General features: G+C 30.7%; 2 protein-coding genes across 5 annotated transcripts; one reads left to right on the top strand and one right to left on the bottom strand.

Moving 5' to 3' along the window:
* Positions 1–112: 112 nt before the first annotated feature.
* LOC114178251 (mitogen-activated protein kinase 9-like) lies at positions 113–4,778 on the bottom strand. 4 transcript variants are annotated; one of them, XM_085671191.1, is made up of 11 exons: positions 4,096–4,778; positions 3,070–3,478; positions 2,865–2,992; positions 2,656–2,715; positions 2,387–2,536; positions 2,098–2,253; positions 1,875–2,012; positions 1,703–1,773; positions 1,243–1,348; positions 799–981; positions 113–477 (listed from the first exon to the last, which is right to left on the bottom strand). In XM_085671191.1, the coding sequence occupies exons 1-11, from the start codon at positions 4,342–4,344 to the stop codon at positions 373–375; spliced, it is 1,755 nt and encodes a 584-aa protein (XP_085527317.1). In that variant the 5' UTR covers positions 4,345–4,778; the 3' UTR covers positions 113–372. The 4 variants fall into 4 exon arrangements, with proteins under 4 accessions (XP_085527317.1, XP_085527315.1, XP_085527314.1 ...); XM_085671189.1 differs by having other exon boundaries at positions 113–526; positions 909–981; positions 4,096–4,777; XM_085671188.1 differs by having other exon boundaries at positions 113–526; positions 4,096–4,774.
* A 7,040-nt stretch (positions 4,779–11,818) lies between these two features.
* LOC114178090 (uncharacterized) lies at positions 11,819–14,959 on the top strand. Its single transcript, XM_028063792.2, has 4 exons — positions 11,819–12,072; positions 12,178–13,011; positions 14,243–14,314; positions 14,413–14,959. The coding sequence occupies exons 1-4, from the start codon at positions 11,944–11,946 to the stop codon at positions 14,674–14,676; spliced, it is 1,299 nt and encodes a 432-aa protein (XP_027919593.2). The 5' UTR covers positions 11,819–11,943; the 3' UTR covers positions 14,677–14,959.
* The last annotated feature ends 1,200 nt before the right edge of the window (positions 14,960–16,159 follow it).

The raw sequence follows: 16,159 nt of genomic DNA, 5'->3' as shown, positions 1-16,159 counted from the left end.
TATATTATGTCGTGAATGTATAAAAATTATTAGAGTGGACCTACACTACTTGCCACTTGACATGTTAGCCCAATAAAGTGCAAGCAATAAGCCTAAATTATTACGCAAACAATTAATATCTTTAATCAAAGTTAACATACTTCAATTGCACACCCTACAGTAAACTGCAGAGTTTTTTTTTTTTCTTTCTAACATTATTTCCTTTCGATCTGTTTCAAACTAATAACATAAAACATGAGTGATTAGTATACAGTGTGTTTGGCGAACACAATAAATAAATGGCTACAACAGTAACACAATAAAAATGGCATTTGATGACCATGACTAACGAGCTGAGTCCTAAAACGAGCTTCTTCTAGCACTAACAGTGCTTCAAACCACCATCACCACCTCTCTCTCGTTGTTCAAAGAATCAGAGCATGGAAGAAGGTACGAAGCAACACCATAATCAAAATCAAGCATGGAGGGCAGCAACATCTGTCACTTCATCCATCGTCTCATCATTTATCTCCTTAATTGCCTCTTGCTAATGCAAAACAAATACACAATTACATCAATATATTTTATTCACAACACAAATTGCGACCAATTATTCCATATATTTCAAAATCTCTAACTAGGAGGAAACTTTTATGAGGTCCAAAACCGTGAAGTTCCAATTCTAAAGTGAAGAATGCGTTTACATGTGTTTTGTTACTAAAGATTGGTTGGAATCTCATGTATATCATGTTTTTAAACCATTTAACAATTTCTCACTTAATAAAGGCATGCATTTGAAAAGATAGAGTTAGATACTACCTCTGGATCTTTATTTTGTTTCACAACTACACACTTGGAAGCACTAATACTCGCACTTTTTAACAAGCTACGTGCACTGTAGTTTGATCTGGAGGTTTCATTTTGAGTACCTGTCGCATCAGACCCTGGAACACTTTCAATATCGTTCTGTTGTTTACTTTCATCCTTGGGAGCACAAACTCTCTCTCTGCATAAAGTAAAATTGCATATAACTCTCACAATACCATAGAAAAGGTTCACAGACTTCTCTGCCAAACTCATCTTAGAACAGACACTAATAAACTGGAACTAAGATTAGAATCCATGAGTAATAACAATTATGAAACCACTGAAATCTCCAAAAAAAGAGAAAAAAAAAACAAGACAAATACTGTTTAATGTGTAAGTTGGTAATCCAGTATTTGAACATGTTGGACAAGTTTGAACCAAATGTTTAACCAAGACTTGCCTAGGTAAGGAGGCATGTTGTCTCTGCAATGGAGTGCTTCGTTCACCGTTCCCATAATGCTCCTCAAGATGTGCAAACTGTCTCTTGAACCTATCAACCCCACTATGAAACAAGATAACATAGAATTACCAACTAATAACCAAAACAATGACAGCTTCAATTTCAAAGAACCTCATATTCCGTGTTAGAGTTCTTAGATGATGTGCGGAACGTAAATGGAAAATTAGCCGTCAGAAATGTTGTATTCGGTAGAAAATTTAACTCTAAAGATTAGCATTAATAAAATTTATATTCAAAAGGAAATGAGATTTTGAAAGTATTTGCTAAAATTAGGTGCCAGTAGACGTTATGCAGTAAAAGTTGGCTTAGTATCTTGTTTAGTATTGAAGAACTACTGTTTGTCCCCTGTGACATAACTATAAACAGTGCTTTGGATATTAATTGTAGCACATCTACCTTGGATACATGAAGCTAGTTTGATCTCCACGAAGATGTTCTTGGAGCATTTGAGGATGATACTCCAAAATCTGTTCACTTTAAATATTTAAAGAATTATTATCACAGGACAAAAAAAGAGTACAACACAATTGATTGAAGCAGGAGTTACATAAATGTTCTACGATCATACCTCTCGATAAATCAACTCTCTGACATCATCTTTGGTCAATTTCCTTCTCTCAAATTCAAACTCAAGTTTTGAAATGGGTAGAGTGCATGGTTCACGCTCTATGTTCGCCAAACCAATGAAGTAAGGATCAGCTAATGCCTGGTATCACAAGCATAAGAGAAATAATGAAATATCGTCATAGGTGATTATCAATGAAATTTCCAACTTGGAATAGGAGACCAACCTCTTCAGCTGATGGTCGGTCTTTAGGGTCAAATGCGAGTAGCCGCTCCAGTAACCGGAGAGCCAATGGATCTGCATTTGGAAATTTTTGGGATAGTGGAACTGGTTGCTTTTTTCTCATGCTGTTGAGATACCTTTTGGCCTTTTCATTTCGAATCTGCAAAATTAAGATTACAAGTTTATATACTTAGAGAATATTGTATACAGTGGAGAAAGCCATAAACCATGTCACAACACAAGCCTGCCCTATTGATTTCACAAAACTTCAAATTAGATTTTTATATACTAACCCTTGCAATGGACTCGGGAGGAGGAGTGCCAAGCAAATCAGTCATGAGATCCAATTGGTGCACAACATTTTTTCCAGGAAACAATGGCTTCCCAGTGAGCATTTCTGCAAATATGCATCCAATGCTCCATATATCAATTGCAGGGGTGTACTGAAAAAAAGACAAGAATTTTGTAATTGGAAGCTTAATTCAACACACCAAGCATGTTCAATAGCTTATATTATATACAACCACGAAAATATGTTGTTAAAAGAAAATTAGAAGCTTACTTTTGAGAAAAAAGAACCACATAATTCAGGTGCACGGTACCACCGAGTTGCAACATAATCCTTATTCAAAGTAGAAAAAGTAAATCAGCCATAGGTTTTGGGAGAAATCTAAAATACAATTTACAACTTCCACCACTCTTAAAACTCAGAAAGAACATAATTGATCAATGTAACAGTCCAACATGACCACACGATGGTGTACTACTCACAGTCCAGAATATAGCTGATGGAGCATCATTGAATGAAACTCGAGCAAGCCCAAAATCGCATATTTTTAGTTTGCAGTCAGCGTTAGCAAGAATATTTTTTGGCTTCAGATCACGATGAAACACGTTTGCTGCAAGAAAATGCTACACTGGTTTAAAATCACTATCTGAAAAAGTAAGTGAGCTAGTTCTAACAAGGATATAATACCTGTATGAATATATTTCATGCCCCTTAGAAGTTGGTACAAGAAAAATTGGTGGTGCTCAGGTGTAAGATCATCATTGGCCTTGATTACTTGATGAAGATCAGATTCCATCAACTCAAACACTACATAGATATCCCTGAACTCTCTCCGGGAAGGAGGAAGCATAATATGCTTAATTTCCACAATATCGGGATGTCTGAGCAACCGCAAGAGCTTAATTTCTCTAAGGATCCGTGTGGCATCGGATACATGCTCAAAAACATCATTAATTTTCTTGATTGCAACCCTTTCACCTGTGTGAGTGTCAACGGCAGAACCCACAACGCCATAACTTCCTTTTCCAACAACCTCTTGGATCTGGTATTGACTTGCCTCTCCATACTCAGTAAAGAACTCAGACTCTGGAGCACCCTGATTGATAACCATAAACCATAAGAAACATAAGTTGAAGACTATAACTTATTAAACGTGCGAAATACAGAAAAAAATAATTCATCAAGAAAGAACACAATATTCTAATGAACTAACAATGTCATGAAATTCGGTACTTTATCTCCATAAGCACAACACAAACCACAGAACTATTTTTTTTTTTTTTTCATTTCTCACGGGTTTCCTGCATCCAGGGAAATCTTGTCCCGATAGTATCACATGTTAAACGTGGATGATTCAAATCTTGACTCATCTTGATCCAAGAAATTAATCCTTCTTGGTTCGTACATCCTCATCTAGCTAGTAGTACTTTAAGAAAAGTGGTTATGCCTCTTCTCTTTTGCATCAGGTAATTACTGGAATCTTGTCAGAGAGAGAAACAGACAGACAGAAAAAGGTACAACCAAATTGATCGGGCAAACGTGAAGACAAAAACAGCAATCACACAAGAAGATAAAGGGGTGGATTGGAAAAAAAAAAAAAAAAGCGAAACTAAAGCAGTACCCAACAGAAGAAGTGAAACAGAAAAGGAAAAGACAAGAGAAAAGAGATGGCAGTAAGAAAAAAGAGGAGAAGGGGGCGATGAAAAAGAGAACCTTTTTGTGATGATCCATAGAAGACGGTCTGAAGGGGATTTGTGCGGGAACTTTGATGGGCTTCAAGGTGGAGAAATCGAAATTAGGGTCAACGAGGTGGTCGTGGTTGGGAATGGAAGACAACTGCGCGCGTAAATCTCTCACGTGGACGCGGCTATTGTTGGCATTGTTGTGGTTTTCAGCAGAGCTAGAAGCGCGTCGTTGAAACAATCGTCGAAGCCCTTCCACGAGCGTTCCTCCACCACCCATGTATATCAACACATAGATTATTACCACTTCACTCTTTCTTTGATCGCCTTTGACTCAATGCACTCTCCTCTGTGCGTTTCTCCTTCTCTCTGCTTCCTCAACTCCTCCCGGCCAAACCAACCCCTTTTATTTATTATTTTTTATTATTATCTCTGTTACGTTTTTTAATCTTGTTGTTCAACGCCCCTGCTTTACTTTTCGGTTTCTCTCCCTCCTCTTTTTTTTACGACAATACACTTTCCTATTATTATTTATTAATTTTTCTTTTTTCTCTCTTTTTCTATATCCATCACCGTTCACACACACCCACAATGATTGGCCGGTGCTAATACATAACGGAGAGAGAAAGAGAGAGAAAGATCACAGCTTTTGCTTCGGACAGAGATGATGTGTGCAACAGGGTGTAAGATAATTAAGCGTGTGTTGTCTTCGACAGACAGAGATCATAGGAGTGTCTTACATGGTTTTGTTTTGGCATGTGTGTGTTAACGTGGTAATTACTTACTTGCCTTTGAGAACAAGGTTGAATGTTGCAATGACGTGTGAATGAGGTGTTAGGGACAAAGGATTAGGACTTGGATGTCGGAACACAGATTGATGATGGCGTATTCGGATCTTTTTTAAGCAATAAATTTCTTTTACATTCTGGTAATTAAGAAGATAATAAGTACAAAAATAATGGAATGTTTAGAATTATAATAAAAATATGCTACTAATATTAAACATTTTATATTTTAATTAATTTTAAGTTGTTTCTGGTTTGTTAATAAATGTATTATATATATAAAGGAGTTAACATGTGTTTAATTGATCTTTGAAAAATATAACAGTGGTCGTATTTATTAATCAATAAAGAAAAGTTTACTCCATGTCATTAAAATATTTTATTTATCTTGTACTAATAATGTTAAAAAAATAATATATATATATATATATATATATATATATATATATATATATATATATATATATATATATATATATTCAAACAATTTATAGAATCATTTATAGACGGAGAGAGAAAGAAAAAAGCTACTTTTGATATAGAAATTAAGCTACTTCTAAAAATAAAGTTATTTTAATTTACTACAAGTAAACTTATCTACTTAAAATGTACTACTAGAAATAATTAATGGTATCTTTGTTATGGTAATTAGATAAGACAATTTAAGATATTAATTTATTTATTTTTTGAAGAATTTAAAATTTTCGTTTGGATGAGAAAATTACAAAAATAAACTAAATTAATGAATTTTAAAAATGTATTTTAAATAATTAAAATAATAAAAATTAAAATTTATTAAAAAAATAAGAAATTTAAAATTTAACAAGTTGTGCTCTCATTGATCAAGATAAAAAAAAGTTCACAAGTTTAAAAAATCGTCTTATAGTATGTGATGGTTTTATTCAATTTATTTAAAAGTAGTTTTTTTAAAATTTAAAATATTCAAATTAATGCGTGAATAATAATCCCTCTCTGTCATACATTTTATTTTCAAATTAATCTTGAACGGTGACCAAGGAATTTATTCTCATAAACTTGATTTAAAGTATTAATTAAAGTTTTCTTATAAAAATGTATTACGGATAAATACCTTTTGCACTTATGACACAATTAAATCATTAAACTAATTTATTTTAGCTATTTATTTGTTGAATTTAATCATACGTTTTATCCTTCCATCTCACTTTCCAATTTTTGCTTCCTTTATTTGTTGTGATCTATTTTTTTTTTTTCAAAATTTGGTTGTAAAGTCTACTACTATTTAAATAGCTGAATGAATGCAAAAGGGGATAAGACTACGTGAACACTGACAATTTTAATTTACATAATTACTTTAAGTATATTAGTATGTTAAAATATAAATAAATTCTGCAAATATATAATACTAAATCACGGCTAGAATATATATTTTAAAACAAAAAGAATGTCAAAGAGAGAATAAAATTTAAATAATAAAAAAGAATGCATTAGGTGGCAAATAACATGATTGACAGGTAGTGTTTGGTATAAAATACGAGTAAATGAATCCAATTTTGAAACGAATTGCCATAAACACTCATAAAGCACACTAACCCACGTGAAACTGACAAAAGTGATTTTTTGTTTTTTATTTTTTAAATAAATTAAGGTTCTATGTTATTTAAGCTTGATAATGAATGATTCTGTTACCTAAATTTTGTTCAAATAATAACTAAGTTTCGTTTTGTGTGGTTTTTATGTCATAGATTTAGAGATTTAGAAAATTTTCAAATTTATGATTAGATTGGACGGTAAGATGGAAAAAGAAAAAAAATTAATGCTTTATTTATATATATATATATATATATATATATATATATATATATATTATTTTAATAAAATTACAAAATTTATATGATGACCGATGAATATTATAATGTTAGTATTTAATTATGTTAAAAAAATTTAAATATTAAATGATGTTTTAATATGATATTTGAGTTAGATGTGTCAAAAGAGTAATGTAAATTTTAAATGTTATTTGACATGCTAAAAAAATTTATCTCAATTAAAATATGAGAACTATATTTATTTATTTTATAGACTAAAGTGTATAAATTAAAATATGAGAACTATATTTATTTATTTTATAGACTAAAGTGTATAAAAATTTAAGATAAAGATAATTTTTGATTTTATTATTAAAAATATTTTAATCTTAAAATAAAATAAGATAATTGAGAAAGAAAATTATTTTCATTTAGCTATTCTAGTCTAGAGATAGTTTAATTTAATTATCTATCACAGTTAATCATTTACCACAAGTTATATTTGAATTCACATAAATATAATAAGGTTTTCGTCTTAATATTTTAAAAGTTGGAATAAAATAGTTTGAAATATAAAAAAAAATGCGTCGGGGTATTTAAAATAAAAAAAAGTTAGCAATATTTTAGATGGATTTATGTTTTATTATTAATATTTAATATAACGTTATTATTATTTATAGAAATATATAAATAGATTTATTATTTTATGTTCATATTTTATAATATCAGTTTTATCTTTAATTAGTTTAAAAAATAATTATTTTATAAATAATTTACTTTTAACCGTTATTTTAAAAATCTTTTTTGTCATGAATTATTATTTAAAAAAATGTGCATATCTTATTTTTTTAATTTTATATTTAACAATTATTTCAAAAATTAATTATATATTTGTTATTGATGTTAACTTAAATTTCTTGAAAATTAAAAAATACAAACACACATGTGCATCGTTAGTGTGTTATAACATCTTGTCATGTCTAGGATGTCTAAAGAGCATTATTTTTTGTGTCTAAATTTCACAATACCAGTTTTATCCTTAATTATTTTAAAAATTAATTATTTTATAAATAATTTACTTTTTATCTTTATTCTAAAAACTTCTTTTATCTTATACCATTATTTTAAATTTTTGTGTGTGCATATTTTATTTTTTTTATTTTACATTTAATAACTATTGTAAAATTTAATTATATATTTGTTATTGGTCTTAACTTAAATTTTTTAAAAATTAAAAAATGCAAACACACGTACAAACACGACAACATGTATATTCGCTAGTTATTTTTAAATGAAATCCTTGCTATTAATTTAAAGATGGAATTATTCATTAACTATTTTCATACAATTTTGTAATAAATACAAAATTACAGAAGAAAATAACTTAAATCTATAATTTATCTGTGAAAGTTACATTCACAACAAGGCGAAATCATTATCCAAAAATGAAATCATTATCTAGAAACACATTTTTAGACACCTAATTATGATTTTAATAAATAAGAAGTATTATTTTAATAAGCTAGACGAAGTATTTGTGTGATTGATTATGGTTATCTAAATGAGATAAAGGTGTTTTATTTTATATTTCTCAGATCTTTGCAAGTCATATATTTTTATATAGTCTCCCAACAAACAGAATTTGGTCTGAAAAATTGGACGTAATATTTTTTTTTTGTTTATTTGAAAATAATTATTAAACTATTTATGCTTCCTGCACCTCCATGTTGATAAAAAAATATTAAAATATATTTTCTCACTACACTACACTATTATTCATGTTGCAAAGAAAAAAGAAGAGAAAAAAAAACGCTTGAGAGAGAAGAGTTATGAATAGCTCTTTATAGAACGCATTTTACTATTATGAAAACTCATAACGAAAGATATTATTTACGTCCTGAAAAACCTATTTTAAAAGTTTGTTCCGAAAATTTTATTCTAAAATGTATTTTTTACATTTCAAAAACCCTATTCTCATTCTATAAATCTTTATCCAAAAATTCCAAAAAAAAAAATGTTCTGAAAAATTTTCGAACCGAGTAAAATGATCATTTTGAAGAGTTTTTTTTGCACACCCCGTATCTTCCATCTCCACCCCTGTACAATTCAACATATTCAAATTGCCCTTTTTCTATTATATGCCAATGAGGTTAGTAGGTTTAATTAATATGAAAAGCACAATTAAAGCCTAAAAATCTACTAAACCCGAATGTAACTACATTCATTTAAAGAGCACTAAGGTGGAATAAATTCGAAAAGATTCAAAATCAAATAGTATGTTTAGTTATTGGTTGTACATAAGTTCGATAAGAAAGCCAAAAACTATAATTTGTTTCCATATATCAAATTGATTATCATTTAATTAGATAACATTTCAACCATTGTAACATCTCATGCAAGCATATTGATGATTATGATTCTAATAAAAGAAACTGTAAAATGCAATATTGACCTAAATTTAACACAAATGATAATATTTATATTTTTCTCTCAAATTTGAGTGATTTGGTCTTTATATGGCATTTTTTTTTCATAGGAAAACTACACAACCTACAATAATATTTATGGTTCAAGTATCTTATTTGTATTAAAACAAATACCCCCTCGATAGTAAGTCAGGAACTTTAATTCACATGAAAAAAAATAATGAAATTGAGTTGATTTAAGGTACAACAAATTTAAATAAATTCAAAATCATGTTGTTTGATTATTGGTTGTTTGAAAGATGAATAAGAAAACAAGATGGCAGTACAAATCTAAAAAAAAATATTTTACTTCATCGAGTTAATAGTTCTTACGAAACCAGGTTGGTGATTAGGATTTCATAAAGTACATTAGTATGTAAAAAAGATTTAAAATTAAATTGTAGAGTAAATTTAAAACCTAGACTAATCTTTGCAACTAATAACAATATTATTAAAGTGTCTTGTCTTTGTTAAAACACACAATCACCTCATTAGTAAATGTGAGAAATTTAACTGAGTAAAAAATCAGAAAACTTCTCTTGAATGCAAGTAAGATCATTTAAAGTGCATTAAGGTAAAACAAATTTGAAGAAAAAAAACTGTAATGCGTGTATATTTATAAAGATTAATTAATTAATAGAATTCTATATTAATCATGAGTAAATATAAGTCTATGTGATAATTTTGTTTAAGACAACCATGATTTCAATAATAACAAGTTATGGTTGTATGTCAATATTAATTATCAAAATACTAAAATTTATAAGATTGCATGGTCAAACATAAGTTTTAAGCAAAAGTATTACAAGTAGTTTTAAAAATAGTTCATCACATGCAAGATTAAACGCGTATAACATTAGATGATATATCAACAAAATAAAAGAACATATGTGTGCTATTTTGAAATATTCTCACACTTTTTTACAAATGTGAAATTACCTAATTTAAAAAATACTCAGTTTCCAAATAATATTCTAACACACACATACATAACTCCTGAGATATGTGTGCTCATTTTGACGTTAGAAGTGCAAAAGTAGTTACAAAAATAAATATTATCCTTTAATGTGCATATTGAGTTTATTGTTAAGAGGTGGTAGTGTAAATTTTTTTGTGAAAAGAGATTTAACACAAAGACATTAAAAAAAAGTAAGTTACAAAAATCATTTTGTAATATTGACAACAAAAATGTACACAAGTAAAAACTCTAATAGTAAAATCCACAAAAAATGGTTTAATTAATAAATTTATGAAAATTTAGTGATAAAATATACAATCAAATATTATATATATTCAAAAACATAAATTGATTGTATTTATAAGTATCATCTAATGACATAAAGTATTCTATATAAACACGAATGACCTTTCCTCACACAACAACAAAAATAGTCTTGTACCTGGTTAACAAAAAGAAAAAACCAAATTCAAGAATAAACAATGATTATGAATAAGAGAGAAATAAACTAGGAGAAAACATGTACCAATGAGTTGTCGTTCTTTGATATTACAAAATATTGCTTTTGAATTTTATGCCTAACTGCCCAAATTTTGTGCATAAAAAGACTACAATTTTGTAACTTTTTTTACTTAATAACACAATAGTCTAAATACTACAATTTGATAATGACTTAATTCACCTGGTCTTTATTAGGAGATAATTAATGTCACATGCAATAATCTCTTCCCCAACAACCATCCCATTATAAACCAAACTCATTAATTATGATTGAGCACACTTGACCTACACAATAAGATAATTGTCTAACTAACACTCATCTTTCCTTAAACAATTATTTTTAATGAAAATTAAACATTATTAGATGATAGATAACAAAATAAAAACTCAACTAAAGTTGAAATAAAAAATAAAAATAAATATAAGATTGATAACCAAATAAAAACTCAACTAAAATTGAAATAAAAAAATAAAACATAAATATAAGATTGTTCTTAATGTACACATGCCTCTTTAAATAATTAACTACATTCTAATAGATATTAAATAAATTCAAAATCAATATATAACATACCTACATTTGTAATCATAACTTAATTTAGAAAATTGCATGGCTTTAATAATATTTGATCCACAACAAGGTCTACAATAAGAAAAAGGACAAATCAATGATAGTATATCATTTACTTTGAATCAATTCTAAAATATAGTAGGATAAATAGTTTTGTTAAATTGGGTAGAACACATCATCAAGTTGAGTTGAGTGAGTTAAATTTATAAATTCACGCTGCAATACATACATGAACCAATATGAATGGATTGAATGTGATTCATTTAAACACCAACAAGATTTGGACACAAAATGATTAATTTGGTTCGGGTAAAAAATTGAGTTAATGATTACTCTAGTATGAATAAGAACATGTAAAAAGAAAGCAAAGATTAAAAAATTTAGTTAAAAAAATTAAGTAAACACGAGTAATAAACCAAAAATATCAGTAAAACCTTTTGTTTCCCTTCTCTCTATATCTTCTATCAAACAAAAACCTAATAAAATTTGCATATCTATTGGAATTTATTACCACTCAACACATCTAAAGTGGAAGTAAAAAGTGGTATAAGAAACGAATTTAAAAAAGGTTGTAGAAGAAATCAACGGAGAGAAGAAGGCGATAAAGAAAATCAAGGGTGGAGAATGCTCCATTGCTGACATAACGTCGGTTAGGACTTTATTCAGACAGCATTGAGCCACTATCTTAAGTGAGTGAGTCTCTGTTTCTGAAAAACGCACCTATCAAATGACCTAACCCCTCTCATTTCCCATATCTCTTTCTCTTTCATAAATCTATTTCCCCTTCTTCAAATCTTCTCTCCCTCCCCTCCATGGACCCAACTTCCGACCCTCCGCCTCCGCCCACCGCCGTCCCCTTCACGGCGGAACCACCCAACAACAACCACGTGCCCACGGCTGCTGACGCTAACTCCATTCCCAACCACCCACCTTATGACGAGGTAACTTTACTTTACCGGTTAATCTGAATTTCTTTATTTGTTTTGGTGAATTTGTGACAGACACTAACATGCGACTCACACAACTGTTTGATGATGTTGTGTCAGATGATATACACGGCTATTGGGGCTCTGAAGGAGAAAAATGGGTCGAGCAAACGCGCCATAGGAAAGTACATACAGCAAGTGTACAAGAACCTTCCAACCACTCACTCTGCTCTTCTCACTCACCACCTTAACCGTTTGAGATCAGTTAACCTTCTTGTCATGGTAAAAAAATCATATAAGCTCCCCGGATCTGATAATCTTCCACCATCTCCTCCCTCCCAAGTCCACAAAACCCGTGGCAGGCCCCCCAAGCCCAAGCCCCAGCCCACCGCCGACCCTGTCTGGGCTTCTCTCGGCCTGTCGGATGACCCTAACCCTGCCTCTGCTCCTCAGTCTGGAAAAAGAGGCCCTGGTCGTCCAAGAAAGATTCTAGGTCTGAGCCCGGGCTCCGCAGTCCCGGTCCGAAGAGGCCGCCCACCAGGCTCCACCGGGAAATCGAAGGTTTCCAAGAGGGCCGGACGTCCACCCAAGCCCAAATCCGTCTCCGGGATCTCCAGTGGGCTCAAACGACGGGGCCGCCCGCCTAAAGCCAAATCCAACCTCTCCGTAATCCCCTTTGCCTCTCCGGTTGCTCCTGGCCAGCCCACCATGCAGCCCATCATTCCAACCGTTTCTGTGCCCAATGGGTCCCCCAGACCTAGAGGACGCCCCAGAAAGATCGTTCCTGCTGGTGTTGCTCCACCGCTCACTCTCACTCTTGCCGCCGACGGTGGTGCAGCCCGTGGCCGTGGACGGCCACGCGGAGTGTTTTCTGTGATGACCTCGGGTAGGCTCCAAAAGCTTGCCGTTGGAAGGGCTAAGAATCCTGCAAGAAGGCCAGTGGGCCGTCCTAAGGTAATTTTGTTTCTTAATATCAGGTTTTGAAGTTCTTGTTCTTTTCATGCATGACACCTATATGTTTTTCTCATCTTTCCAAGACTAGGGTAGATGCATTTACAGCTTATTTAAAGATATGATTATTTTGGGTCTGTGATACTTTAAGTACTGACTAGATTGAATATTGAATGCCTTAGTTAATTGAAATAACTATTTTTGTGAACAATTAATTGGCAATGAAAATGTAGAGGAAAATGTGTTGTTTTAGTTTGTGATTTTTGCAACAAAGATATATTATGCATATATATATTTTTTATATTAAGCAAGCAGAGAGGAAAAGATTATCTGGATTGCTTTCAATTTTATCTTTTTCTCAACCATTTGAATTTCGAATTTCAAAAATGTCTTCTTTTTTTTTCATAATTCATATAGGATTACTTTGTTTTCTCTTTGGAAGTGTGTTGTTTGTACGAAAAAAGATTAGGAGTATCAGATGCGAGCATGTTTGTCTGGTAATGCGTTCTTCTAAGTGGTCCGTACGAGTTTCGATGTCCTTTGTTTTGATTCGAATTGCCGTGCAGAAAGATAATTTTCTTTTACTATAATAACATGTGTCTGAAGTGATATTTGAAGCTTTTTATTGGCATCAGAGTTGCCTTCTGCAGTAAATGGAGTATGTGCATGTTACTTTTGCTGACTATTTATTTTAGATTTTGGTGAAGTTAATTTTGAACTTTTGGACATGATTGAGACGTGTACTTAATGTGAGATGAAATTGATTTTCACATCAAAACAAAGACACCTACTGGTGTCATGTGTTTATTTTATTTTTAGAACAAAATTAACAATTTTAGAGAATTTTTAAAATTGTTCTTCAAGATATAATTATGTAAATAAATTCTTTTAACAGTAAATTTCTAATACTAGTTTGTCTACTAAAATAGTCAAATGAAGTCTTTGTGGATTGATATAACATTACAGTATCATTCTTCCATTTTATTTATGTTTGGGGAGGGGACTTTGGATTGGAGATTGAAAATATTTGGATTATTTAATTTGATTGAAGAGTGTTATGTAATATAGAATATAGGCACGTGTTTGTGATTTTTAAGCATCTTTTGTTCTCAATATTCTAAAAAAATATTTCTTTTTTTGTGAATTTAAGTTACATATCTTTTGTGACTTAGATAGATCAGTTATACCTGATAGTGAAAATTGCTCTTGAGTTGCTTCATTGTCTGTGAAACAGGGATCAACTGCTGCTGCAATCACTGCACATAAGGCTGCTAATGAAGATCTAAGGAAGAAGCTTGAACACTTTGTGAGTTGAAATTGTCTTCCATTTCAATGTTGAATTGTTTATCATATTTATGATAGGAATTATATTTCATACCTATCTGGTGTTTGTTTAATTTACAGCAAACCAAAGTGAAGGAGTCTCTTGGCATGCTTAAGCCATACTTCAACCATGAAAGCCCAGTGACTGCAATTGCAGCAATTCAAGAGCTGGAAGTGCTGTCAACTTTGGATCTTAAGGCATCATTGAGGGATGAGACTCAGCAACAGCCAGAGCCACTGCCACTGCCTCAGACACAGGTGTATGAACAGCAATATCCTCCACAGCCACAGGCACAGCCACAGCTTCAGGAGTTTTTTCAAACACATACATCAGCTCAAAGCTAGGCATGAATCTGATGAAGAACTTGTACAAGTGTTTTTAACTAGGCACAAGAGGTGTAAAGCGTGTAGGAAGTAGCAGAAAAAACCGAGTTCTCTGAGAGAGTGGAATGACTGTCCATTTTAGTTTGTTTTCTCTAGTTTGACCTATGAAGCATGAGTAGCAGCTGGTACTGATGATTCTGTTGTTATTTAAACTTGTTTTTTTCGACTTTTACAGCTTCATTTAGTCACATTAATTTGTGTGTTGACTCCTTTTAATCGATTATTCTCACTATCTACTGTTTCAGTGCTTGCTATTTCTCATTATTGAGTTCTTGTGTTGTGTGAACTTTTAGTTACTGTTGGATAGCCTGATGAAGGATTCATGTGGAACGATCCTCTGAACCTGAGTTTTTTCATAGAGGTGCATAGTTACTCCTTTCTTCAGTTAGTATTTCCAACAAATGTGTGTTTTTAGGGATAAATGGTAGGGATAAATGGGTGAATCATATAAAAACTATAGAGATTGAAATGTTTTCATTGAGAGTATAATGCTTCCTGTTATTAATGTGCAATGGAATGTAATACTCTGATTTGTCAGTGAGCAACTAGAGGTTTTTTATGTTATGATTCCCTGGTTTTGAAAAAAAAAACTAATTTAGCATAAAGAAAAAATATCCATTGATTGAATATAATTTTTAAACTAAAAAAATGCCACGATTGTGCTCTTTATAGGCAGATTTGACTGAGTTTCCTGAACAATTTGTATCAATGAATATCATTCTTCTATGGTTGTCTCAAGTGAGTTTTATCCCTAATTGTTAAAATTTTTCTCTTTCTAGAATCTCTCAACATTCAAAGAAAGTTTTTACTTGTCACATCAAAGTCAAAATTAGTTACAATATTTTCTGTCATCCAACATTTTTGAAGTTAAAAGAACTGAAGTATCTATTATGCCATATGATTAACTTGGTTTAGTTAAAAGATTTAGTTTAATTTGAATAGAAAAAAATATGTCACACTTAATAAATTTTGTTGGGTTGGTATGAATTGGTTTTGTATGTTTATTAAGGTTTAGTTTGATTTGAACAGAAAAAAAATAAATCACACTTAATATGTTTATTACACATATATAGAAAGAAAGAATTTTTATAATTTAATATGATATTATAATAAATAAATTGAATTTTATATTATTATAATTAAAAAATTAATTTTTAATATTATGTGATGTATTAAATTTATGGCGATACATTGCAATATTTGTATCATTAAAACACTAAATAAAAGTATTTATGCTTTTAAAAAATTAAAAAAAATAAAGAATACAAGTGGTTCCGATATGTTTATATATTGTAACACAAAAGTTAAATAATTCATAAGATCTATCTTTTAAAATATGAAATGACTTTTAGATCTATCTTTTAAAATATGAAATGACTTTTAGATCTATCTTTTAGAAGTTTATAAAATTTCCTGCACACATATGTATGATATTGTATAAAGA

This window comes from Vigna unguiculata, chromosome 3, assembly GCF_037176805.1.
Source record: "Vigna unguiculata cultivar grain cowpea cultivar isolate G323 ecotype 2 chromosome 3, ASM3717680v1, whole genome shotgun sequence".
NCBI lineage: Eukaryota > Viridiplantae > Streptophyta > Magnoliopsida > Fabales > Fabaceae > Vigna > Vigna unguiculata.
The sequence above is the reverse complement of the archived record's forward strand: the minus strand, read 5'-3'. Positions and strand labels throughout refer to the sequence as shown.